This window comes from Synchiropus splendidus, chromosome 11, assembly GCF_027744825.2.
Source record: "Synchiropus splendidus isolate RoL2022-P1 chromosome 11, RoL_Sspl_1.0, whole genome shotgun sequence".
In the NCBI taxonomy this organism is placed as follows: domain Eukaryota; kingdom Metazoa; phylum Chordata; class Actinopteri; order Syngnathiformes; family Callionymidae; genus Synchiropus; species Synchiropus splendidus.
This window is the reverse complement of record NC_071344.1, coordinates 14,923,839-14,950,085: the sequence shown is the minus strand read 5'-3', so window position 1 is coordinate 14,950,085 and position 26,247 is coordinate 14,923,839. Positions and strand designations below refer to the sequence as shown.

The window sequence follows — 26,247 nt, the reverse complement described above, 5'->3', positions numbered from 1 at the left end:
ACAGAGATTGGTGTGGTGACTGGAGCTGCTTCAATGGATTTTATTCATTATAAGTTCAGATAAGATCAGTCAGAGTACAGTCAATGAACACTACAAGAAGGACTCTTGACCTGGTCTCTAGCTAGTTGTAACCCTAACCTTTGTATTGCATTGGAAATCAAGCTTAATTTGGAAAACAGTCACTCGCCTTCTATCGCCTACGACCACTTTGATCCACGAATCTGGAATTTCTGAGGGTCACGCCAGGTCTGTGGTGACTCATTGAAATGGTGCGCGAGACAGAAGCAGCAAGTCTTATGGGTGGAATGGTGCAGTGCATTATGGGATAAGAGTTGCCACCTACTGGTGGCTCAGGAGCTCCTGCGCGTTGCTCGACCTGGAACATGCAGGAGGGAAAAGTGCTCATGTTTATGGACTTGTTTTGGCATGACCAACTCAGAGCACTATATACACTTTATTGTGAACACAAGGATCAACAGTTGAGTGATGAGAAGAAGAATATACCACAATCAGGAGAAAAACTCAAGCTTATCATGCTGTTTCATCTATTCAAGGGGGAAAGGTGAAACACCTAATTTTATTGGCTTCTACCACATTCTAATGAACCTCAACATTTAAAACGTTACTTTTTACTTAGCAGGAAAATGCAGATTTTTGTTCATTTATAATGCAATGTATAATTCCATTTCATTCATTATGACTTAATGGATGGATAGGTTTAAGACACATTTATATAGTGCTAATTCTTATGTATAATTGGGATCAGATCACTAAATATACAATCACTTTCAGCAATTCTCAGTAGTTTTGCAAAAATTCTGCAACCAATTTTTGAATGAACACATAACATCAACTACTGTAAAACTAATTTTATCACAATAAAATGCATATAGATGCAACACAGCTAATCATATTATTGAATTTCTACCCACAGACCACGTCATGAACGAATAGATCATCGACTCATTCTGACTTGTTGTATATTTACACCAGTGTTTTGACAACTGCACACGCTTTTGCAGCACTATATAGACTCATACTGTGAGGGATGAAGCTGTCTGTCTGCTGCTTTTCCTGCCCACTCCGTCATCCCACCAGCCGCCTGGTGGCCTTGCAGCTGCTGCATGAACTCATCCAGGATGTGCTGCGCTGACACCGAGGTCAAAGGCACTACGTCCTCCTCCAACAGAGAGACTTTAATGTCCTCCTCGCCAGTCTGCTGAGGGTGGTCTCCAAACACCTGCGTGGGATTTCTGGAGGACTCGGTGTACTTGCTGGGGCAGACGGGCTGCGGTCTGGCTGCGATATTCTCATAGATGGCATCGCTCATGTCGGTGTTGTAAGTGGGCTCACTCTCTTCACTTTGGGTGGGCAGTGCTTGTCTGAATGGCATGAAGGCAGTTGGCCTCTGAGGGCCCACGTCAGATTTGGACACGCATTTGTGGACTTCCCCGTTCACTGTGGGTGCATGCGCAGCAGTGCCACCGTCGTTCATCGCCATGAACTTCTGCATGGTCTCTGTGGTGTTCCAGTGCTTCTCCAGCAGCTCTTTAATTAAACAGGGCACCTGAGTTTGCCAGCAGAGGAAAATATAAGTTCAGTCTTCAAAGCAGGTCAGAGACAAAAAAAAACAAACAAACAAAAAAACACTTTCCATCAATGCCTACACTGTTGAAGTGCTGTTGCAGTGCGCGTTTAAGTGTTTCTACATTCATGCCATAATTAAAAACTGTGCGCATAAAGATGTTTTATTTTCACCTTAAGGACCACAAAGGCTTCCACTTTTTAAAATGTTCGTCTGTGTCGCGCATTAAACCCTTTAAATAGATCTGGTGTCATTTAATGACCTGGAAAACAACATTGACCAGCTTGTTTTTAAAAGCTGCATCGCCCTTGGGGGACATGATGAAGTGCCACTAACAGGTCAGCAGATGGCAGCATTTGCTCACATTTATGTTCTCCAGCGCCGCGATGGTCTTGTGCGCGTCCTCCAGCTCTGAACTCAGCTGGGACACCTGGTTCAGGAGAAACCGCCTCTCGTTGTTCAGACTCTCGGACTACAATATATATGTATAAATATATCCACATGATGAGGACAGGCCGGAAACAGCGTTTGGTGAAGTGATGTTTCTCACCGCTATATGCAGATGCTCCCCCAGGATGTTGTTGGCCTGTCTGGTACCAGTGTGAGTCTCCAGCAGGCTGCAGAAGAACATGGAATTGAAATCCTGTTGTTGTTATTGTTGAAAGAGGGTGTCAGTGCAGGCCTGTTTTGAACTTTCTTAACGCTTGGTGTGTGTCATTTACAAACAGATCATCGTGAAAAGGTGCCACCAAACGTCAGCAGTGAACTGCTGCGGAACCTTGGCTCTCAGTGAAAGAGAGTGGTGACTCCAGTTGTCTGTTTGGAGGAGGAATGTGCAGCAGGAGCTGTTTGGAGATCAATAGAAGCGAGTTGTGGCGGGTCACAAAAGAGACCTTCTCTCAAATGTGGGATCACAGTCACGTTTGCTCGTGTTGGATCCCAGAGGCATGAGCCGTTCCAGGCTGTTCCAGGGATCAATACATCTATATGAACCCTGATGTAAAGCCATAGGTCAAATTGATCTGCAGCAATATAATTTTCCAGCATCAATACATGAAGGACGTCATGCAGGACGTGTACAGGATGTGCCATTCTTGAACTGAAGTTCCCAACCTTTTATATTTCTCCTTGACACTGCTGAGCTCATCTCTGGTCCTCTGCAGCTCCGTCTCTAGACTCTCGATGCAAACCACCGTCTGAAGCAGGTTCTGCTGGAGATCAGCGTTCTCCTCCTGCAGAGCCCTGAGCGCAGAAGGCAAATGATGTTTCATATCTTTTAGAACAATGAATTACAAAGTGAAGGAGAGATGAATGTGAAGGTTATTTCTCCTTGTTTCTATGCTTAAATCGTCTTAGCAGGGATGAATCAAAACTATTAACATTATAGGAGTGAGACACATTTTTGTGATTATAATGAAAACTAAATATTAAAAATAATGCTAAAGTCCATGAAGCAAATGGGAAATATATATACACTATAGCCAGCGACCTTGTGTGTCAATAGACAAGCGAGAAGAGACAGTTATATAAGAGATGCTTTCTGCCATTTAAACCAGACCGGAAAGACTGATCATTGACTCATTAAGGTGATCAATAGCTCCTCCATGACAGGCTACAGAGATGAGAGTATGCTTATCAATGGAAAATGTGAACTCCCTTACTGTAGATGGTTGATCTCATTCACTGTATCCTGAGAAAGAAAGAACAATGCATGATTTCAGATGATGAAAATGGGTTTTACATGTGAGTCATTTTCTATTTTCTTGAATTGAACACTAATAAATGCCACAAATCTTTAACTATCTGTCAATTCATGACCATGAAGACCATCAAAAAAGGATAAAAAAGGAATTGTTGCCTTTTCAACAGAATCTTATGTTTTATACATCACTTTGATTCAGTTTAGTCATTCATAAAGGCATTCACAGAGAGGGGGGAGGACACCCTGGACAGGTCAACCATCTCACTCCATCTCAGGATGCATATAAACAGACAACCACTCATGCACTTAAAGAGTCAACATTTCATCCGTCTATGTTTTCAGACAGTGGGATGAAAGCATAGCACACAGAGGAGGTCCAAAGCTGCTGCAGACTGGATACACTGGGAGGATTTTACCTTACCAGCTTATTGCATACATACTATCCATTCACAGAGCATTATCTATAACACTTTTCCTTTCTCCAGCCAATCCATTTCACTTGGCCAGATGGTTCCTCGAGTCTTCGTCAGCTAGAAAAACACCAGTCTATGAGCTCTGAATGCATCAGCAGCAGAACCACCAACTATAAATAGTGGGCAGCTTCAGGAGTGACTCAGAGAACAGGAGGCGGGATGAATCAGGCTTGGTGGGTGCATGTGTGTGTTCAATGACCTTTTTTAATCATGAACAACTTCCCCTCCACAAAGGTATTCAATACATATCGATCGCAGTGAAGCATACTAACAGACGTTGCGTAACATTCACTTGGTACACTGTGTAATATCAGACAGACTTATGTAAGAGAAAGCTATCACTGATGTATCGATACAGAGATGTGAGGACAGTGCAAGTGACTGCTGCTTCGCTGAGGTATGACTCAGCCTGCAGTGCAGAGGCTGAGCCCACTCACAGTGACTCAGCTGCTTAGAATCTCTGCAATAACCTCATCTGAGAAACAAGACTCAGTTTTCATAGTCCTGACATGAAGGGCAGAAATACTCACCCCATGTAGTTTGGAGGCCTCAGCACGCAGGTGGGGGTCTGTGCTGGTTCCTTTGCTGGTCTTATCTTTGGCCCTGGATGAATCAGATTTAACCGATGACGATTCAGAACCAAATCCAATCCCAGCACCTTCAGAAGAGAAAGGAGAGGACGTGCCGGAGCCCTGCTGGCTCAGGCTGGCATGGCCCTGTGGACCCTGATGGAGCGGGGCAGACGTGTGCGGCGTGTTTAGGGAGCAGTGCTTGGGCTGGATGGTTTCAGGGCTGGTGCTGGTCCCGTCAGTGAGGTGAGGGCCGAACCTGCCGTGCCTGTCCCCTGACATGCTGCTGCCCAGGGGTGACGGCCTCTTCTCTCTGCGAGTTTTCCCATGTTGAGCACTTCTGCTGCTAGAGTAGTGCTGAGGCGGGGGGCTGCCTTGGTGGTTCCTGGCTGCGTAGCAGACCAGTTTATCAGAGTCCAAAGTGTTGGTCTTCTTCTGAGCTCTGCTGCCAGGCCATTGATCCGCATTGCTTTGCTGAGGGTTTTTGTCCTTGTTTCTTGAGCTCTTTTTCACAGGGAGCTGAGGTTTGACAGGGGCGGATGTTGGAGCCGGGGCAGATGTTGGACTATTGACACCCAACATCGTAAGATTAGATGGGCTAATGACCTGTTTTGTGATCTCATCCAGAAATGCAGAGAATCTCAATTTGCCCTGCAGGAAATGTTCTCGCGCCTGTTCAATCTCAGCCTGTTTGTTTTCTACACTGTCAGTTTGCTCTTTGGCGACTCTTGGTGAGAGGACTTCCATCGACCTGGCCTTGCGGACGTCCCCACTGGGTGCTTTGTTTTTGAGGATACCTTTGCTGGGAAGCAGCGTAGAAGACACTGCTCTCTTGGGACCTTGTGAGGCTCCGAGCATGATGTCCTCCTCACTGAAAGCCAGACTACGATTCAAGCTGGACGTCTTATAAAGCGGTCCGAAGTCTGGTTTTTCTGATGGCTCAAAACAATCATTGCCCTGCAAACCCTCAAAACTCCTGCTGTGACCCCGCTCCAGGGTTGACAACACCGGCCGGCCGCGCGGTAGCTTGCTCTCTCCACTACAAGCGTTGCTTCCATGCTTGATGGTGGCAAAAACTATTGGTTCGCGGCTCTCATCATCACGAAATATTCTTCGCCCCTCTGCAATATTTGAACAAGACAGAGAATGCTGCGGCCGATCTGCACTGCGAGCGGAGAAAGGCTCGTTGGCACTGGTCTCCGTGTACCAGGAGGAAAACGAAGATGATGAAGATGACGAGGAGAGGGAGGATGAAGAGGCCCGACATGGACTCACATGCTTTTCACGATCATACATCAGCTTGTGATTCTGCGTCCGGCGATACTGGTGTTTGTGGTGCAGAGGAAGGCTGTCGAATTGATGGTTGCCATGAATATCGTGGACATTCGGATGGTAGCGGTGTCTGAGGTTGTCATCCGGGCTCCTGTCACTGTCTTCATAGCTGGTGCACCTTCAACACAAGTGGTTTTAGAGTTCACAATCCGACCTTGCAATTAAAATGAAGCAAATTTATGACGTGCGAGTGAAATGAAAAACCCACCTCTGTGAATGGCTGGCGTAATGGTGGTGAGATTGATGGTGCTGCTTCCTGTTCTTGAGCTCCTCTGGGGACACAGGACCGTGCACAGGTTTGAAGTACTTCTCCATCTCTGTCAACTCCTTCGTTCAGTATGACAATGTCTGTTCTCAAGTCAAAACGTCTGTATGTATCCAAACTGCTGATATCAGCAGTGTTGCGTCAGATCAAAAAGGTACTGTGCTCACTAAAGCTGTAAGACAGACAGACTGATCATCAGCCTGCAACTGTCTGAACAACTACGGCAACTCACGTGAACAGGCATTGATGAAATAGGGACTTTGAATTACATCACGCCTGACGTAACCTCTGGAAGCTCATTGGACCCTCGGCGCAGGATGGCTGTCCTCGAAATGCAACACAATTGTAATGACCTCCAGAAGAAATCTATAACTGCGTGTGATTAACTCACTGACGTAACCTCTGCTACGTGATGCTCAACTGCAACACTTGTTCATGTCTGTTGATGTGGTCGAACGAGTGGCTTCTAAAAATAATGAAATGGATCACAACACTTGCTCTAATTTTCACTCATGGCCACAAACTACTGTACTCTCCATGTTATGGTTGAATAAATTTCAGCTGAGGTGAATCTCTTAACTCCTTTCTATCATGTTCCAAAAATGCATTTTTGCACCTGGTTTGTACAGAGCTTTTGAGTCAGCGTTCAAGATTTTTCAAGATTTAAGATTCAAGAGGTTTATTTGTCACACATACAGTTGGGCGTGATACAACGCATGGTGAAATTCTTTGTGTCCCTGCATCCAATAAAAGAAAAAGAAGTGTGCACACAGGATGCATACTATGATAACAATAATGAATTATAGAAACAGCAGTATGAAACAATAGTGTAAAGTAAAAATAAAGTCATAAGTGCATAAATAAAAATATATAAAGTGACAGTATGACACCAGGTTATCCGACTTCGTTGAGTAGCCGCAGGGCCTGAGGAAAGAAGCTTCTTCTCACCCTCTCAGTGTTGGTCCTCAAGAGGCGGAACCGGTGTCCTGATGGTAACAGGGAGAAGAGAGAAAGTCCAGGGTGGTGGGGCTGACCGAGGATTCTCTGAGCTCTCGACCTGCATGTCTGGAAGTGCTGTTCTTATAGTCCTCTCAGCCAAGCGGACTACTCTCTTCAGAGCCAATAAGTGACTGTTTAGTGCAGCTACCCATCCAGGTGGTGATGCTCCCAGTCATGACGCTTTCAATAGTGCAGATGTAGAAGTTCCTTGCTGCCTGGCCTTCTTCACGGTCTGGTTGATGTGGCGTGGCCATGAGAGGTCTTATGATATGGTCAGGGTACTTAAAAGCAAGTGAGGCCTTACTATGCCTGTGTCTTGTGTTTAAGTTTCTTTTGCACTTGAAAATGGCAGGAAGTCTCAGATGAAACTGTAAATACAGACAGGCTGATATTAGCACTGAGGTGAGTTGGAATAGCATTATAGAGGGCTTCTTCTATTCTGATGTAAATGTGATGAACACAGATATCAGTGAGCACTGAGGACAATGGAGCCCTGCTGTATGAGGGATCAATGATCGAAACTAAGGTTAGGATCGTTAGATAATCTCATCTGATGTCAGGGGAAGACGTTCCTCCACGTCCCGTCCGTTGAAACCTCGGTTCAAATCAAAACAACAACCCGGAAGTCGTCCACCCACTCGGGGAGAGACTTATCACGTGGCGTCATGGCGCGCCCTGCTGGTAAACAAAAGAAATAACTTGTGAATTTCCATGACATTCACAACATGTACTTAAGCGTCGTTTCAAATCCCATTCAATATGGCAAACATTCATCATCAAAGTTATGTCCAACAGAAACGTGCAGAACAACAATAATAAATATGGAGAGACGTAGTTGGGCTAACGCCTATATATGATCCAGAACTGTCGATGTAATCAAAGGTGTGTAGCAAGAATGACAGCGAGAGACGCTTTTTTTTAGTTTTCTTTTATTCAGCGACCTCAACTGGCGCACAATGCTGTGAAAGCAAAGTAGGTCCGGTTAGTTCTAGACGTTTCTTGCTCGTTCTGGTTTTGGAGAGGCGTGTTACACAAAGAGAGATCAATGCGCCCTCCGTTAAAGTGACGTAGACAACCCATTCTTTTACCTTTATAGAAGAAATATCGTGTAATTCAATAAATGTGTGCTCGACACATGTTGCAAGTCATTGATTAGTACTGTCGGTGGTCTTACGAACCCGGTGGAATGACAATACGAACCCGTAGACGACTGACCCAGTAAGAACGTATAAAACACCTTGAAACTGATCTGTACTTTCTTTTACTGTATTTCAATTATATAAAATATGGTTTTGTTTGTAGAAAACGCAAACATGGTGGATTTTGTAAGGAGAAGACCGATATCTTTCGACGAAAAGACGATCTACTTTTTACGTCGGAGGAATACTTGACGTGACTACATCTGACTATAAATAGGGTGTGTTCTTGCGGCCATTTTCAGACGCATAGACGCGACTCTCGAGTAACATGTGGCTGATCAGGTGAACCCGATCCTTGTTTTCTTCCTCATTCTTTGATTTTATTCGAGCAGTATTTTATTTACTAGGCAACAAACTACGCTGATATTAACGAGCCGTAACTATATGTAGATTTTGTATTGTTGATGTCTCTAAATGGTCGTGTAGCGTCGGATAAGAAGCCATCAGCCACTGTCTTTTTTTTCAAACCTGATTGTTTTTCTACGTACGGCCTTGTTATTACATTTTGGGTCTTGTTGGCAACTGGTATTTTAATTAGACGAGTTATTTTGTTCAAGCTTGACGACTGAGTTTATAGACTCTTGACGTGAATTAACATCGCTATGGCGTTTGCTATGATTGTTTTTAGATCTCGAAGAAACCATAAACGCAGTCAGTTTTCATATTTTTCAAATGCGTGTGACGTAATCAAAGATAGCTTTTTATTGTTGGAGAAATCGAAAATAGTAACTCGCTCCTCCCATTTTGTGACGTAGGCTAACAATGGCGTCTTAGAGTGAGTGGCTAACTGTTCAAGCTAACCAGTTTTTGGTCAATCTGCCCTTTTTGCCAGATCATTACACGAAACTTACCAAACGAAAACTGCTTTTGATTTTAACGAATATCAGACTGTCATGTTTGACGACTTTCAGAATATGTTTCGTTGTCGTTGCTAAACTAGCTTAGGCATCTAAAGAATCAGTCATTGGCAAAGACTCGGCCAAGTGAGAAAACGCTTGAAGCTACTTCTGGTGGATAATTTAATGTTACTTTGTTCTTTTTGCAAATGTTCTTTAATCTGATCGAATAGCCGGTGGTGTGGTTTACTTGTAACAGATGCCTATTAACTGATCACAAGTGTGATGTAGCACCATTATCAACCATAATAGGTCATTTAAGTCTTGATTTTATTTTTTATTTTTTTTGTAACCCTTTTTTGTGGGGCTTGGGTGGGTCATGGACTGAGTTTATATCTGGGATCCAAGGTTTCTGTGGACTGAGTAATTTTTTTGTGGAAATGGACTTAGTTTTAAAGAAGAATGGACTTAGTCAATAGAAGAGGATCGTAGGACCATGGAGGAAGAGGCCATAGGACACGGAGGCATAGGATGACGCGGGCGGAACCAGGCAGGACAGGACCAGAGCGGAACCAGGCAGGACAAGACCAGAGCGGAACCAGGCAGGACAAGACCAGAGCGGAACCAGGCAGGACAAGACCAGAGCGAAACCAGGCAAGACAGGACCAGAGGGCGGGGAGGAGATGACCGGAAAAGAACAGGCGGCAGCTGCGGTCTTCAGTGTCAACCAAATCGAGCCAGAGGGGCGGGGTAGCGACGCGGAGCAGCCATCTCAGCAGTTGCAGTTCCACGCAGGCCAGCCAGTGTCGAGAGGGCAGGAGAGAGGTCACTAAAGTATCCACTAGCTTCATTAAAGACCAGGCGTATGGTTTGTATGTTGGGTAGAAGTATCACCTCAGAACTTCAGTATCTCTCCAACCAAATACTGTAGAGCACAATTTCTTGCACAGATTTCTCTTCCTTTTTCCAGGCAAGCAGTGTAAAGTGTTTCGTACTGTGGTCATCCATCCCGTTGTGCGCTGACAAGGTTGTGGTGGTGTCTTCTGTGCTGAGTGCCGTGGTAGTGCGGTGGTCCGAGAACCGGCGTATATGGACTTCTCTACTCCTGCGATCACAAGTAGTTCCTGGGCCAGAGAGATGCAGTCCTTGTTGTTGAGTTGATCTACTCCAGAGATGTTCTTCTGAGGAGGGAGTAATGGATGGTCTCCAAGGCGGCCGTGTGGTGCATATACAGCAACCCTTTGGTGATTCAGCAGTCCGTCATTGGTACAGTTCAGCACCGTCAACTTGAGCGGAGCAGTGAGTCAATGCATGAAGTGTATATGTGGGTGTTATCCTTCATGAGCTATTTGTATAAAAAAAAAAAACTAAAGCCAAATTGTATTCTAAACCATTTGGTTTAGTGTTCAATAGTTTATATTTTGGATGGGGGTGGGGGGTTGCTGAAAACCTGTTCCCAGTTCTTCTTTTTGCAGGCCTGCTCCCCTAAAGCTGAAGCAACGAATGCATACGCCTGCTAGCAGCTACTGCACTTGAGCCCATCTTGTATTCTATAGCGCTTTGGATCGGGATCATGTCCATCCACTGCGAGTGTAAGCCATATAGGAAGGTATTTGGCTTCAGTCCCGGAATATTTCTGATACATATGATTCCTCATATTTGGAATGTAAGGGTTGCTTGGATTCTGGGTGGGTGGGTTGTGGGGCGTTAATCAGTCTCTCCCTAGACTTCACAGCTCCGCCTCTCCCCAACACGTATGGCTTGAATATGAAACGTCTGGACGATTGAAGTGGACATTCACGCTTCGCAGCATAGCAGCACCACATAGTCTTCTGTAGCAAGATTCTGTATTTCCAGTGAACCTGGTAACGAGTCTCTTTACTAGAATATTTGAATCATTGCAGACAAGTTGTTTTGTGGGTAGGGGGCTGTGTATTTGTGAACTCTTGCAGATTTAAGTTCATATCCAGCTCTTGGGAAAACCGCCAAATCCATGATGTCAGTTCATATGGAAGGAAAACGTCGCTGTTGTGGTATTTGCCTATTTTGGTAAATCCCTCATCCGTTCCCTGTCTGTGTCCTTTGACACCAGATTAAATTGAATCCCAGTCGGTTTTGTGTTTGTACCTGGGGAGGGGTAAATGTGGGGGAAGCTCTTTTCTTTGCATTTTTCAGTGTGCTGTGCCCTGTGCGCTTTCCAATACCGAGATCATCTGGAAAATCTTCTAACTCATTGTATGTTCAACTTTCCTTGCGCATCGAGCATCACGTAAGCTCACCTACTGTACCTACATTATCTTTAACATCCATTGTCTGGCTAAATTCCTTTGCAATTAGTTGCTATGCCTTGTATTGACAATACAATGAGTAAACTATCTGTAAAGGATTTTCTTATTGCATAATAAATGCATAGCTTGTTTTGATTGAATTCAGTATTGGTATGCATTTGTTCTTTGGGGGGGGGGCTTGTGTGGGGCAGCTTTCTTGTGCTTTTTCAGGTGAAACTAAAGCTTGGAGCTCTCTAGAGCACGGATGTGACCAGGGCTCGAATGACACCATTTCAAAGTGGAAATAGAAGGCAGATAAGTTGAATCCATCAAATGTTAGGAATCAGACTTTGCTCTACCCGAGTGGGGGCTTGATTTTGAACGGCCATGATGGCGCCAGTACGTTTGCAAAGCTCTTGAATGTAGAAACGGCACAGCTGTTGTGCTCTCTTGTCATAACAGGAAGATTTGATGGACTACTGATTCAGACGTTATCTGCAGTAAAGCATTTGGTAAGGATAACTGTAGTCAGTTCTATGATACTTTGTGGTATTTGGGGGGTACGGCGGGGTGTTGTGTTGTCTTCCTCTTGATCTTGCAGACCAGTGCCAATAGAAGAATCCACTCGTCTTGCAACAACTCGAGAATCTTGCTGCTCTTTGAGATCAACCGTCAATTCAAAAGAGTCAGGTTTTCTTCAACTAGCTTTGAAGTTAGTCTTCAGCCTTTTGCCCTCACGCAACTGTGCGAGTGGCTGGTCAGGTCTGGAGTTATGCCGCGCAACTGTGCGATGAGCCTAGCAGTGTAAGAGACTTGGCTGAGGAAAGCTGTGCATTGTGCAGCTTTAAGTTACTTCATACCTGCAGCGCAAATGTGTTGCTTTAATGTACTGGTTTTGGATGGGTGTTTCCCTGCACTTCTCTCTGCAGAAATACACAGTACAAGGCTGGTTCAAGTACGTGGCGCTACCACAGTAACCTGAAAGGGTATAGTAAGAGAATTGGTTTATTTTGCAATCTGTTGGTAGAAAACATGACATCTTGGAACTGACTTAACGTTAACCTCATAATCCGTAATAATGCTTTACTAGTGCATTCCTCTTTGGCCTAGGAGCCCTGTTGCTTTGCATCTATAACTGTAAAATGAGTAGAACTCCAATCTTTTGAGTACTCTGTGGTGGGTGTGCTGTGTAGATCACTCTTGTTTCAGATCATTTTCGCCTGTCCGCTCCGATCTCGCCTCTGTATGCAAAGCCATCTGTGGAAGCTGTCCGAATATGAGTGTCGTCCCTGAATGAAGTTGAACCCTCCCTGTGCATTCAAGCTTAAATCAGCCCCGGCGTCATCGTCCTCCTCCTCCTCCGCCGCAGAAGCTCTGCTCTGTTTTGTGCCCCTTTTCCCTTTCCGTCTCTCAGGTCAAATTCCCCCATAATTGTCTTTTTGGCATCTGGGATGGCCTAAGCTGTGATGGAGCACTGCGAATCCAGTCACAAAGATCCAGAGCTGCAAGCTTGTCTCGCTAATACTGCATCACCTCAGTCTCATGGGTGCTTGAGTTAAGTACTTTCGGATCACTTGATTTATTTATCCCCTAACATACCATGTCTTATCTGTGTAACTCGACATGTTGCATGCACGTTAACATTTAAAACATGATTGCACATAACTTGGTGTTTCAGTCATTGCCAAACATTGCACTAGTCTTGGGTCGGGGGTCTTCTGGGGGGCAACGTTCTTCTCTCTTTCAGATCTCTCAAAAATACTTGCGTCAGAACAGGATGATTTAAAGGTCAACAGGGAAATCATGGGATGTCTTGGTTGGTCCTCTTGTAGACTTTTGCTTTGAGGATTTGAGTGCCGCCGTGAGGACTGTCTGGTAACTGTAAACTCATTGTCTTGTTGATGAGTATTGAGGAATGTGACATGGTGGGGGTGGGAGGCGGGGGCGGGGCTTAAATTGTCTTGTCTCTCTCCGTTCCAGCTGTTAACTTGGCAAACCATTCTTGACCAACACATGCTGCCGAATTGCAAACTTGAGGAAGCTGCATTCAGGCTCGACAGAGATGAGCTGGTATTGAGCAATGGAATCCAAATGAGAGCCAGAGTATTGGGGAACCTCTGGGGAGTGGGGAAACCGTCTCTTTCTTCTAGTTTCAGCCTCGTGATCAAGTTGAAAGTGTGCGATGAGACCGTGTAGCCGAAAGCAGTCAAGGGTTTTTCTTTTCATGGAGGAAGAAATCTCTGGTTTCTTCCTCCATGTTTTGCTTTTGCCCAATATTACAGCAAAGAAAAGCAAAAGACTCCGGTGGTGGCACTCCTGGCTCTCAGGACGGGGTTCAATTCCCTGCGGTGTCTTGCTTCTGACTTTGCTGTTTTTTACATTTGCTTCAATACGCCTCAGACCTGTCTCTAATAAGTTATTAAATTACGTAGTAATAGTAATATAAGTAATATTTTTACTTTTTTTTCATGCTTAGAAGTGTTAGTTCATCAGTAATTTTAACATTTAAATCAAACATTCTTGGAACAAAATGTCAGCTGAAAGTTTTCACTCTGTAATAAAAGCATCGGTTTGGGAGAGAACACAACATAATTTCACATGTGCAAAAGTGTTTTGGGAGAATGATACTTGATGCAACTAAATAAAAGATGATTTTAAGTGAGTATTGGTGGTGTGCTTGATTTGATTTTTCCTTTATGTAAATGAGAATAAGAGCAAGCCATAGAAGAGTGTTGCAGTACACTTGGCACTAAAATATGATTACGCCATATTATTTAAATGATCTTTTGGGTTTGGATCTTGGAAATGTCATCTGTAAAGAAGATTTTAACAAAATCTCAGTACCTTTCTCCAGGGCTGTTGGTTTTTCTCAGACAACCCTAATAAATCGCCCCTTTAATCCAAGCTGCTGCTCCTCCATGCCACATCACTGATCCAAGCTGCTGGAGGTTTGCACTGTCTTCGTGTCCTATTTAGGTGAGATCTATCTCCTTAGCCATGTTGAGAATGCTGATATAAATGCTCTATTTGGACAAATGTGTCAGTACATGGCAACGCATCAGCTTTTCCCTATATAAACTAGTGAGACTCAATTCATGATATTTGGGTGGTGATCACAAATTAAATACTGAATGTACCTTTTGTCACACGAGACTACTCTCATAATATGTCATAGTGCATTATTTAATCCTACTATATCGCTTTTATCTCCAAACACACCACTAGCACCCACCCAAAGTGATCAAATATGGCTTCTTTTTGCGTGTGAAACGTCTCCAGTGTCTAAAATATTGACACTGTAATAACAGATTTACGACTTTGAAGTCAAGCGGAACTGATGTTCTGGCCCATGTTTCTGGGGACTCATTTTGCAAGCTGAGAAGTTAGTCGCTGCTGTCGCTGCTGTCGTGTTTGATGAGGCGCGGACACAAGAGAAGATGTGGTCCTTTTTCGCCAGGGATCCTGTCAAAGACTTTGCGTATGAAATTCTTCCTGACACCCAAGAGAAGTCTGGAATATGGTCGCTACATCGTGGGAAGAAGAAGGTAACCTTGTTTACCACTGCTGAGCTAGCGGCTAGCTCGGGCCGGAGTTAGCTGGCTAACGATTCAGCCGATGTTGCCTCCAGACGCAACATTCTTGGTCTTCGAGTCTGATATATCAGTGAATGGTCGCCATATGTTTCCTGGCTGATTGTCACCAAAACCACCGTTTTCTTTATAGAGTTAGTGAACGCGCATCGTTATGTGCATCCTGGTACACAACACCACGTATTTCTCGCCACGTCACCTGGCTACAGCCTTGTTTACCGATTTAACCGTCACCATTATACTGTTTTGTCGCATGTTTCTGTCAACATTAAAACTGGGTAAATGTCACTCGTGCATTTTCATCTCAGTGCCTTTGGTAGTTACTGCCATAAAGATGACCTGTCGTCACTGACACATGAACTGTAAACAACTTCCTGTTGAGGACAATCCGTGCGTTGTCACTGACTCTGACGTGACAAAAGTATATCGCACTTATGTAAGGACATTTTGGGCCACTTATAATTTGCGACGTATCCTACCTAGTCTCGTATCATGTCACATCTTCCACCGGTTCGTGTACTCTACATAGTATGAGAAGAAGTTGTTTTGGAAGACAGATGACTTTGCCTGGACTAGATTGTTAAATGTCAGGGTTGCATGGTTCGTCTGTGGGTGGTCAGCTTGCCTGTGTGTTACCGTTTAATTGGTGTCTCTCATCATAGACACCATATCTTTGTCATCCTCGATTTTACCTTAAGACATATTTTAACGTAGAAAAAAAATCATGACACCCAAAGGTGATGTTTGTCGATAGTTTACAATGGTGACATACATTTGCTTCCTGGTCTAGGCGGACTACAGGTTAGTAAAACATTTCCACTCAATTGATGCACCTTTCTAGTTGCATATTGAGATGCACCAGAAGTTATGAGAGAGAGGGCTGGGATGGGAGTGCTTCCACTACATGACGTTGAAGGCATCAATAACATTTGTTGTGACTGGTCATTGTTTCTCTGCAGGCGAATGGTGAGCCCGTCTCTGTGTTTGTGTACGAGGTCGCTCAAGGAACAGAGCAGCAGACCCAGCTAGCAAAAGCTGCCTTCAAGCGTATGAAGACTCTCCGGCATCCAAACATTCTCGCATACGTCGATGGGTTGGAGGTTGGTTTGCTTTTTTTGTCAGCCTGTTCATTTATTACGTTGGAATAGCATTCTCAAAGGGAAATATTTTTAGTGGCACACAATAATATATGCCGACATTTGATCAGTCATTTGTCTCTTCTCTACATCATGGCATTCAGACAGAGGTGAGTGTGGAAATAGGTCTTCCCTCGTGTGCTTTGTGCCCCTGCTCCTCAGTCCTGCCATGTGAACATTGTCCATGAAAGACATGAACAGTGGCGCTTCATAAGTGTTTACTTTAATACCTAATGCTGCTTGCAATAGGGAGGCTTGCTGGTTCTTAGTTTTCTATATGCTCAAAACAAAAATGTTATAAATCGGAATTACAAAAGTGTGATATCCACTAAGTATGACGGTGTAGTCAAGTCGAGTTAAGCTCCTCCGCACTGATCTGTTTCAGCTCAGAGTCACAGCTGCGTTTTTGCCGAGTAAATATATTTATTCATCTGGGTTTTATAGGGGTGTCGTGCTTGTTGACGTTACTATAGCCACTAGAACAGGGGTCACCAAACTGCTCCAGAAAGGGCTCAAGGGTCAGCAGCAACTGACAATCACTGATCACAGATGACCTGGTTGGTGAAGCTGTGTGTGCTTGATAGGTTGGAACTAAAACCCGCCCCCACTGCGGCCCTTTCTGGAACAGTTTGGTGCTAGAGCATACTGTGGTACCTCATTTGTTACATGCTCTCAGTATTAATGATTCAGTTTGGTGCAGACGGACAAAAGCCTTTACCTGGTGACGGAGCAGGTGACACCCCTGGCGATTCATCTTCAAACTCCAGCTGAGAAGGGCGGTGCTGGGGAGCTGGAGGTCTCCTGGGGACTGCATCAGATTGTGGTGAGAAAATCAAGTCCTACTTCCATGTTCGGTAACTGAGAGCAGTTGAGCACCCAACACTCCTGGTCTGACTGTCAATCCTCCCGTTCCCGGTATGTCTGAGGTCAGGACCAAAGTAGACAGCTTTAATGGCATAGTCCAATACCAGGCCCACAGCATGTGTCCACCTCTATGTTTCGAATGTGTTTTGAAAATAACTGTAGTAATTATTAGCCTTCACATTCTGAGTGAAAGCTGGTCCTCCACTGCTCTCACTTCCATTTCCACTCCCCTGACTGCAGATACAGACATTCTCCCATCTGCTTTTTTCCTCTACCACAGAAAGCTCTGAGCTTCCTGGTCAATGACTGCCACCTTCTCCATAACAACTTGGGCGTCTGCGCTGTTTTTGTTGATCGTGCTGGAGAGTGGAAACTCGGGGCTCTTGACCATGTTTGTCCTCAGCAAGCAGACCCTAGTGGGCTCCTGCTTCCTGCCCCCAAGGCTGTTTACCCAGACATGGAAAAATATGACCCACCAGAGGCAGCCAACGGTGGAGGGGAGAAATGGTGAGATAAGCAGCAGAGGAATTGGGGCCATAGTTGTTCTTGTGAATGGACTTTTCCCAACTGTGTCACAGGGCCGGAGAGGTTTGGCGTCTTGGCTGTCTGATCTGGGAGGTTTTTAATGGGCCACTACCTCGCACCTCTTCCTTGCGTTCGCTGGGAAAGGTACGTTTCTCTTCGAAAAAGTAATCCTTTAATACCATTAAATCAATGGGATCAGAAACTGATGCATGTCTTTTTGGAAATGTACAGTGACCAGTTCACTTTGAAAAAGTGGTTTGTAATCTGGGTTCGCAGATTCCGAAGAGCCTGGTCCCCCATTACTGTGAGCTTGTAGGTGCAAACCCTCGCGCTCGCCCAAACCCAGCTCGCTTTCTCCAAAACTGCAGAGCTCCTGGAGGTTTTCTGAGCAACAGCTTTGTGGAGAGCAACCTTTTCTTGGAGCAGATCCAGGTCTGTAAACTGAGAGGTGCAAGAGAGTCAATGAAATGTTGGTCATTGTGCTGTAGCTCCACGGACGGTGATCAACGTTCTCTCGTCACCGACTGCAGATCAAGGAACAGGCTGAGAAGCAGCAGTTCTTCCAGGATCTGAGCGACAACCTGGACTCTTTCCCTGAAGACTTCTGCAAACACAAGGTCCTGCCTCAGCTGCTCACTGCGTTTGAGTTTGGCAACGCTGGCGCTGTGGTTCTGACACCACTCTTCAAGGTAAATATTCCTTGTCCTGACTGACGGGGCACCATTTCATTTCTGTGACGTTGTCCGACACTGATCCACTGACAGGTTGGGAAGTTCCTGTCAGCGGAAGAGTACCAGCAGAAGATCATCCCAGTCATCGTGAAGATGTTTTCCTCCACGGATCGTGCCATGAGGATACGATTGTTACAGCAGGTGCTCAGCTCACTGCTCTCGTCTGAATGAGCGTCAGAAAGATGTGTCATGTGTTTTGAGAAACGACTCCTTGTCTCTCCTCTGTTGACTTGACCTGCAGATGGAGCAGTTCATACAGTACCTCAATGAGGCGGCAGTGAATTCCCAGATCTTTCCTCATGTTGTTCACGGCTTCACTGACACCAACCCCGCCATTAGAGAACAAACTGTCAAGGTAGCAAAAGATGTGATGACTCAGCCATCCTCAAACACGGCTGACTCTCGCTTCCCTCATGTGCAGTCCATGCTGCTGTTGGCTCCCAAGTTGAGTGAGAGCAACCTGAACCAGGAGCTGATGCGACACTTTGCCCGGCTGCAGGCCAGAGACGAGCAAGGTCCGATCCGCTGCAACACCACTGTGTGTCTGGGAAAGATCGCTTCCTACCTCAACGCCGGGGTAAAGCTCCCACTTTTGCGCTCTCCGCTCCACTCCGCTCTGCTTACACTCAACTGCTTTTTGTGGCCTCATGCTCGCAGACGCGTCAGCGGGTCCTGATTTCTGCATTCTCCCGGGCAACGAAGGATCCTTTCCCAGCATCCCGCTCTGCTGGCGTGCTGGGCTTCGCAGCCACACACAACTACTACAGCCTGACGGAGATCGCTGCGCGGATCTTACCCACGCTGTGCTCCATCACTGTGGACCCTGATAAGGCTGTCAGAGATCAGGTGCACTTGTTCATCATGCTCATTCTGTCATACAGCTTTTAACACCCTCATCATGCTCCTCTGGGCTCCAGGCGTTTAAAGCGATCCGTAGTTTTCTCTCCAAGCTGGAGGCAGTGTCGGAAGATCCCAGTCAGCAAGCTGAAATCGGTGAGCTTCACAAATCTCATGGAGTCTCTTGCGTCAATCGATTGACAGCTTTTTCCTTCCACAGAAAAAGATGTGGGCTCGTGTGCTCAGCCTGCAGGTGCCACGTCCGGCTGGACCGGCTGGGCTGTGACCGGCATGTCGTCCTTGACTTCCAAGTTGATCCGAAACACGCCAGGCACGGAGGGAGCAGCAGTGGGCGCAGAGAACAAAGAGGCCAGCAGCTCCACCAGTCCCAGCGCGGACACGGCTCCGATCCCAGGTGGGCTGCAGGAGCCAGGAAGCAGCACATCACTCCTGGAGTTCCACCTGATGGTCACTTGACGATGTTTGTCTTGTTTGTCTCAGAGGCTGACGCTAAAACACCACAGGCATCTCCCCAAGCCTCCAGCTGTTCCTCCCACTTCAAGACTGACATTGATGATGAGCAGGTCGGGGAGCGCTGGGAGGACGACGAGGACTGGGGTCGGTTAGAGGTCAGCGTCCGTCATGTAGCAGAGATGCGTTTGGCGGGGCGTCAGCTCACTGCACTTGTTGCTTTACTGGCAGGATCCGGACAACGCTCAGGAAACGGATGACTGGAACACTGACTGGTCAGGAATGTCCTTATCCAAGAAGAAGTCAGGCGAGAAAGTAGGTGTGATTGACAGGCAGGAGTGTGAGTGTAACACTCCGAGCTAAAATAAGCTGTTGGTCTCCATCCAGGCCGGCCGCACGGCCACAGCCGTGGCGGGGAAAAAGCCGAATTCAGACTGGAGCAGCTCCGGCTGGGACGCCGACGACAGCTGGTCTAATGAGAAAGAGGGTCTGGGGCAGAGTTCTGCAGGCGAGGAAGGATGGGGCAACGACTGGGCGGAGGAGGATGCCGACATCCAGCCTTCTGCCCAGACTCTGCCAGAGGGAGTGCGACTAGCCAGCGAGTACAACTGGGATGCCACCAAAGGAGCCGCCCAGAACGACCTGTTTGCCGGCGTGTCCCAAAGAAGCCCAGCTGGCTCGGGCTCCACGGTGAGATGTGCAAATGGATGCTGGGTTTCCCGTGTGGGTCCTTAAACCGTCCACTAGAGGGCAGCAGCCCCCTACCAAGTGTGATCATGGTGTTTTCTGCTGTCAGGCTGAAGATGGCTGGGGCGCAGAGGAGACCTGGGAGTCGGTGGATGGAAGTCAGGGTGAGTTTCGCTGCTCCACTGAGAAAAGCTTGCTTGGATTTGTAAAGGCATCTAAAAGGGCATCTTGTTCAAGCAGGTTTGAGCAAAGCAGAGCTGTCCAAGAAAAAGCGAGAAGAGAGAAGGAAAGAGCTGGAAGCCAAACGGGCTGAGCGCAAAGCCACCAAAGGTCCTCTCAAACTCGGAGCCCGCAAGCTGGACTGATCACGCGAATACTCCACCAGAACTGCATCATTCCGAGGAAAGTCCGGCACCAGAGTGGGTCCACTTGGCCTGTTCCTGATGGAGAAAAGGCGACTGCTGGAATCGCAGACAAAAAGTACTGATGATGGTGTGATTGCAAGCAGCTGGAAGACTGGAAACAGTTCCCCTTCTGGTGTTTTCTTTTATATATTGTAAAGTAAATGTACATAGCTGGTGTATCAGGTCACGGAGCCGTTTCTTGTGAAGATATAATCCTGAATGTTTCTCGCGCACACGCTGTGAAGATGAGTCCATCACAGCATGCGCTGTCATCACCAGATTGTGTGTGATGACAGGAGGGAACAGGAGTGCTGGCGTCGGTCGCGTCGTGCTCAGTGGCCGTGGGTTCTTCAGAGCAGCCAAAAACATTTGTTTTTGTTTTTAAATTGTGCCTTTATTTTCCAGATTTGAAACACATCAGCAGCAGTTCACTTTTATGCTATTGTGGCCCTGGTGTGGTCTCCACCACTGAGTCAGCAGAAACTCCATATCCTGTAGCATGGCGGCATTTCGGAAATAAAATAATGGTGGCAATCTTTGCGTGTTCTGAATCTCGCATGTGACTGACTGCGCGGGGGAGCACAGCCTTGTGTGGCCATGGCGTTAGGCGCAGGGGCTCGCGGGAAGGACATCGCTGGACGATTGCTTTGGTTTGAAACCACAGAGTGGAGCCGAGAACATCGTGATCATCAACTTTTTTTATTAAAACTCCACAGTATAGTCATGACACGGGTCGAGGCTCCCAGGATGTTCGTGGCAGGACTGTGTGAGCTGGAGTATCAACAATTCATGGTTAATTAGAATGGCGAGTAATCATCCACCCAACCGTGGCCAGAAGCCCCAAACCCATTGTGATGCTGGCCAAGAGGCCAACTGTTCCAGTCACTACCTGCAAAGAAATGGTCCGTCAGAGTTGAAGAGCAGCTGACCACATGTGTTGGCTCACCTGGAGAGACACAGGCATGTCGTATCTCAGCTTGTTAGCGAAGTGCTCACAGTTACTGGTGGTGAGCTTGTACGTCATGGTCTGCCCCACCAGAGCACAGGCGTCCTGCACGATGACGTGGGCAGGCCGAGGGTTGCGCTTTCCATCCAGGTCATTGGCTATTCTCCATGGGTTGTTTTTTGCGACAGCACTCAGTTGCTCCTTCTTCACCATACACCACACACTGCTGGATGAGGCCATCACACTGCTGCTGACTGCAGCTGGAACATCAGCTGGAGACACCAGGTTCAGCTACTCAGCATTCATGTTAGAAGTCACTCTTTTCCCAGACAGTAAAAATTGTATGAATGTTGACACAACAAGGCCCTCCAACATCAGCAGCAACACTCTACCCTGCTTATTTCAATGTCTTTTGTTTGGCTTCATGATTTGGAACGCACAGCAGAAGAGCAGCTCAGCTTGTAATAACACTCACGGTGTGAAGCAAGGTGAACAATGAAGCCGTCGCCAACGTACACGCCCCAGTGCTCATAAAGAGGTCTCTTTATTTCCACGAGGTCACCTGCTTTCTTGGGAAGTGAAACAGAAAGAGTTCAGTAAAGCAAAACCAGGAAATAAATATGAGCTTTGGCTTACCAACGATGAAGACATGTTGGGTCTTTGATTCACAATCCTTCAGTGCTGAGTTCCCCGGTTGAAAATGCAAAATTAGTAATAATAATCATGATCACAATAACAATGGTTTTAGAGACTTACAGAACAGTTTGTGTTGTTCAAACCACGCTGGCTTTGTTTGATTTAAAATGGCTAAAAGGTAGTTTTGTTGTTTTTGTCATTCGTTGCAAAGCAAATTTTTTTTCTCTTTCACTTCACTTTGAGCACATTCAGAATTTTTACTTTTGTATTTCAGTTTTCCAGTGATTTTGTTTCTCTGTTTTATTTGTGGATTGTAAAATAATAATAATATATGAGTAATAAAAACATAATCTGTATTCACTTGCTGTGTCTGACAAGAAAATGTGGTGGTTTTCAACATACATTTGATCATTATTATACGTTATTTTCTCTCACTGAAACAATTTTTTTTTTTTTGCATTTGTACCTCAGTTTTCAAGCGACGTTGTAGTTGTTTTCAGTTTAAAAAAAAATTCAGTTTTCAATTTTAAAAAAAAAGGGGAAAAAATCCCACACTCAAAAATTTTTCAATGATCTGCATCAACAAGAGAAGGCACCTACCTCTGCTGCTGAGTGGACGCTGATAGTGACAGTGCAACATCAAGCTGTGATATTTATATGTATGTACGCCGTATAGACTGGGATGTCCCGACTCGGTGCCCAAATGTTGGCGAGACTTGATTGGCTTGGAATGAATCTACTGCATAAACTTACTGGATAAACAAGACCAACACAATCTTCCCTCCCCCTGACGGCATTGTTATCCTGTGTCGAGGAAGGCGATTCACCTGCAGATCTTTGCTGAGAGTCACGCCCCGGGGCTGGTGACTACCAGGCTGAGGTATTGCCATGAGAGCACCTGATTTCTGGGAAAATGAACGAGAGTTCAGCCAGACAAAGACAGAAGGGAAACAAACATGATGGATCTACTTGCATTTGGTCATATAAAAATCAGTTCTGGCTCATTGTTCAGTCCCATGTGCGAGGAACCTCAAATCAAACAGTTGTTTCTGCTGATGGTTAGTCATGCTGAAGCCTCATTCCCCTCATCCGAAATCACGACTACCATCCACCCATGTTGAGTTAGGGAGTGCAGTCAGATGTGCCTCCGCGGCACCATCTCAATGCCGACCTCTGTGTGGGCCACAGCATTCGTCACTGAGAGAGCAGAATACATACACCGACCTTTCAAGTGTGAGGTCTGCGGGCCACTTGCGGCCCCCAGGATGCAGTTAAGGGCCAGTTGCCGTGGCCCCCCGAGGACACGACCATTCCGTGCAGTCTCAGAGGGTTGGAAAACATGGCAAAAGTGAGGCAGTGAATCTGGATGTTTTCATTGTTGTCGCATGTTTGGGAGCTGTAGCTTCACTTGACACCCGTGGCTCCTCTGCTACGTCCACTGACGGCAAACACTCGCTGACAAAGGCAGTGGAATTGGATTTCCATCTTCACAGCAAGAACTTTCATTTACGGCGGAGTCAGACATCCAAACGCTGCAGTTTCTGGTGATTTGGCTCATTGAAAAATAAACACCTCAAGCCAGGAGCAACTCTAGTTTACAACTGGCGTCATGAGTGAGAAGCACTGTCATGTGACCCAACATAAAGACAGGCTAGTGACAAGGCCCCTCCCTCGACGGAGGTTGCGCACATATGTGGCCAGCGTCAGGTCAGGATGGCAGTAACATCGTAACATCCAGGAGACTCACCGAGAGGCTTCAGGACTTCCACTTTATTTACACAGTTCAAATGATGAGTAACAAAGTCCAGTGAAAACACAGACTGTGAAAAGGTCACAGGCTTTTGACCCCTCGTGTCATGCGTGCCAAAGTACTCTCTGGTCTACGTGACAACACCGTGTCTCAGGGTCATGGAAGAGGACACCACCACATTCTGATTATTATTGTCAAGTTCAGAGGAAGTTACAAGAGCACAGTTAGCTTGAGTCTGTTCCCTGTGAGGCCGCCGCGGAGCGAAAACATGGGAGTGCTCAGCACAGGTGACAGTGGAGGAGTGAGAGCAGTAACAAGGTCCCTGTCACGAAAATTCCAGGGCGCCTCCTGACTTCCTTCTATCAGTCACTGCTTGGCCTTGTCCTCCTTCTTGCCGCTCCCCAGAAAGGCGGCGGCCAGAGCCACCACGCCCACACCCACCGCCGCCGCCAGCCCCGTCAGCATGGCCAGCTCTCCGGCCTTGCACACCTGCGGACAGACGGGCGTCAGTGCCGGCACACCAGCTCACCAGCCGCACCCACCTGTCGGGACTCCGCCTTCCCGTAGCGCAGCTCGTTCGCAAAGTGCTCGCAGTTGCCTCGCAGGACGCAGTAGGGCAGACTCTGGCCCACCAGAGCGCAGGCCTCCTGCACAATGGCGCCAGCCGCTCGAGGCACATACTTGTGATCCAGGCTGTTGTTGATCCTCCACCTGCTGCTCCCCGCCACCTGCCACAGCTCCTCCTTCTTCACCAGAGCTTTGTCGGAGAACACCGACATCATGCTGTCCACGCCTGTGTCAGCGACTTCAGCTGCAGGACAACGAGCAGCAGAATCAGCTCCAGTCCAAACAAGGAGGACCTTCCAGGACCATGCCGCAGGTCAGAGAGCCCTCCATGAGACCATCATGGCGTCTACGTCACAGAGCAGCAGGTCCCAAATGCGTAAGATCAGGCACATAGAGCTCAGCCTTCTGGCTCAGCTCTTCCTTCACTGCACCAATAACACTTAACCGAAGCATCTGTCGAGTGACTTGGTAACAATAAAACACGACAGACAACAATCTTAGCTGCAGCAACATCGAGCCAAGTGGCAGTGATTTAGGACTCCAACAACGCACGCATAACACACAGGACACACACACACAGAGGCAGACACAGGTGGCCAGCTCTTACAGGGCGCAGCCAGATGGACAATGGCGCCGTCACCGACATACACCGCCCAGTGTTGATAGGATCCACGGAAGATCTCGATCAAGTCACCAGGCTGCGGCTTCTTTGCTTCCTTTGAAAGTGAAAGAAGTTGGTGTAAAATGAAAACATGGAACGATTGAAAACAAAAAAGTTTGTTCATCTTACCAGCGCCAGAGACATCCCTTCTGTGCTGCAGCAGCGACGTTACTGGAAAACCAAGTTATTGTGAGACAGCAGCTAGTGCTCAATAACTTCACTCATCAAAAATATAACGCAGATCATTTTCACTTACACACCCGAGCACCGAAATCGCGGCCGTTCCAAACGATCATGACTTTTAAATGGACAAAACTGACCTCATCATTTACTCTTTTATAATTGTATTGAGGTTGTTCGTCTTCGATCAAGAACACTGAAGCGACACGTCTTCAGCTTCGACTCCTGAAGTCTCGATGGTTAAAAACAAGAACATGATTGCGAACCGACAAATCGACATCCATTTGGACCAGAAAGCCATTTTCTATTCTTTCTTGTTAGTGTGAGGCGCGCGCCATCGCGCGCTTGTAACCTTGTTTACATCCCGGCGGCCGCTTGGTTTCACGAGCAACGAATAAGGAAAACGTTCGCGGTGGCGTTTCGGATGAATCTGAGGGCAAAGACATCCAAGGTCTCACCTGTTGGCCGATGAAGTCCGCAGGTACGACGGACCACGACAGGACGGCGACGCTCAGCGGCGAGAGATCAGCTGATCGCTGACTCGAAGGTGCTTTCAAAATAAAAGCACGTGACCTGGTTATTTAAAGACCTTGGGGAAGGCTGGCTGTCCAACCCGACATTTTAAAATTCACATTCGAACAGTAAGAAATAAACATAACTTGACCTAAGCCAGAAATAAAAAAGACATCATGCTTATTGACTTTATTCTTCCAGCTTTGGAAGAATAAAGTAAATATTGTGAACCATAGCAGGAATCATACAGTCAGAACGTTTTACTGATATTCATTATTATTATCATATGAAATACAAATGAACCACGTTATTTCAAAACATCTATATTGCAAGGAGAAGCAAAAACGTCACGTTAGTCACTCGAGTTTAAAACAAAAATAGGGAAATATTATGTATATATATTATTAAATATATTATTATGTATGAGATATTTAAAAATCTGTATAAGAATATAATATACATATTTTTGAAAAATAAATATGACAAACTAGTGGGGTAACACTATGGGAAGGCCCTTGACAT

At 46.3% G+C, this 26,247-nt stretch overlaps 4 protein-coding genes and 1 long non-coding RNA gene across 7 annotated transcripts; 2 read left to right on the top strand and 3 right to left on the bottom strand.

The window, feature by feature from the left end:
- Positions 1–522: 522 nt before the first annotated feature.
- On the bottom strand, positions 523–7,682 carry si:ch211-276i12.4 (uncharacterized). Of its 3 annotated transcripts, XM_053880088.1 has the most exons (8): positions 6,875–7,682; positions 5,870–5,933; positions 4,291–5,779; positions 3,247–3,275; positions 2,699–2,827; positions 2,136–2,202; positions 1,950–2,057; positions 523–1,567 (listed from the first exon to the last, which is right to left on the bottom strand). In XM_053880088.1, the coding sequence occupies exons 3-8, from the start codon at positions 5,623–5,625 to the stop codon at positions 1,025–1,027; spliced, it is 2,211 nt and encodes a 736-aa protein (XP_053736063.1). In that variant the 5' UTR covers positions 5,626–5,779; positions 5,870–5,933; positions 6,875–7,682; the 3' UTR covers positions 523–1,024. The 3 variants fall into 3 exon arrangements, with proteins under 3 accessions (XP_053736063.1, XP_053736061.1, XP_053736062.1); XM_053880086.1 differs by lacking the exon at positions 6,875–7,682 and having other exon boundaries at positions 5,870–6,136; XM_053880087.1 differs by lacking the exon at positions 6,875–7,682 and having other exon boundaries at positions 1,950–2,015; positions 5,870–6,136.
- Positions 7,683–7,871: 189 nt separating this feature from the next.
- LOC128767394 (uncharacterized) lies at positions 7,872–10,332 on the top strand. Its single transcript, XR_008416107.1, has 2 exons — positions 7,872–8,143; positions 8,228–10,332. It is a non-coding gene; the product is annotated as an uncharacterized LOC128767394 (long non-coding RNA).
- Positions 10,333–14,608: 4,276 nt separating this feature from the next.
- Positions 14,609–21,026, top strand: scyl1 (SCY1-like, kinase-like 1). The gene is made up of 18 exons (XM_053878805.1): positions 14,609–14,772; positions 15,777–15,917; positions 16,654–16,776; positions 17,098–17,324; positions 17,396–17,486; positions 17,619–17,774; positions 17,873–18,031; positions 18,107–18,214; positions 18,315–18,428; positions 18,495–18,650; positions 18,731–18,919; positions 18,991–19,066; positions 19,131–19,325; positions 19,412–19,539; positions 19,613–19,696; positions 19,769–20,071; positions 20,178–20,232; positions 20,309–21,026. The coding sequence occupies exons 1-18, from the start codon at positions 14,665–14,667 to the stop codon at positions 20,431–20,433; spliced, it is 2,538 nt and encodes an 845-aa protein (XP_053734780.1). The 5' UTR covers positions 14,609–14,664; the 3' UTR covers positions 20,434–21,026.
- Positions 21,027–21,160: 134 nt separating this feature from the next.
- On the bottom strand, positions 21,161–23,679 carry LOC128767089 (phospholipase A and acyltransferase 3-like). Its single transcript, XM_053878807.1, has 5 exons — positions 22,655–23,679; positions 22,055–22,099; positions 21,894–21,987; positions 21,419–21,690; positions 21,161–21,361 (listed from the first exon to the last, which is right to left on the bottom strand). The coding sequence occupies exons 2-5, from the start codon at positions 22,067–22,069 to the stop codon at positions 21,266–21,268; spliced, it is 477 nt and encodes a 158-aa protein (XP_053734782.1). The 5' UTR covers positions 22,070–22,099; positions 22,655–23,679; the 3' UTR covers positions 21,161–21,265.
- Positions 23,680–23,809: 130 nt separating this feature from the next.
- Positions 23,810–25,794, bottom strand: LOC128767088 (phospholipase A and acyltransferase 3-like). The gene is made up of 5 exons (XM_053878806.1): positions 25,671–25,794; positions 25,162–25,203; positions 24,979–25,087; positions 24,347–24,615; positions 23,810–24,293 (listed from the first exon to the last, which is right to left on the bottom strand). Exons 2-5 carry the CDS (start codon positions 25,174–25,176, stop codon positions 24,171–24,173), a joined length of 516 nt encoding a protein of 171 aa, XP_053734781.1. The 5' UTR covers positions 25,177–25,203; positions 25,671–25,794; the 3' UTR covers positions 23,810–24,170.
- Positions 25,795–26,247: the final 453 nt, after the last annotated feature.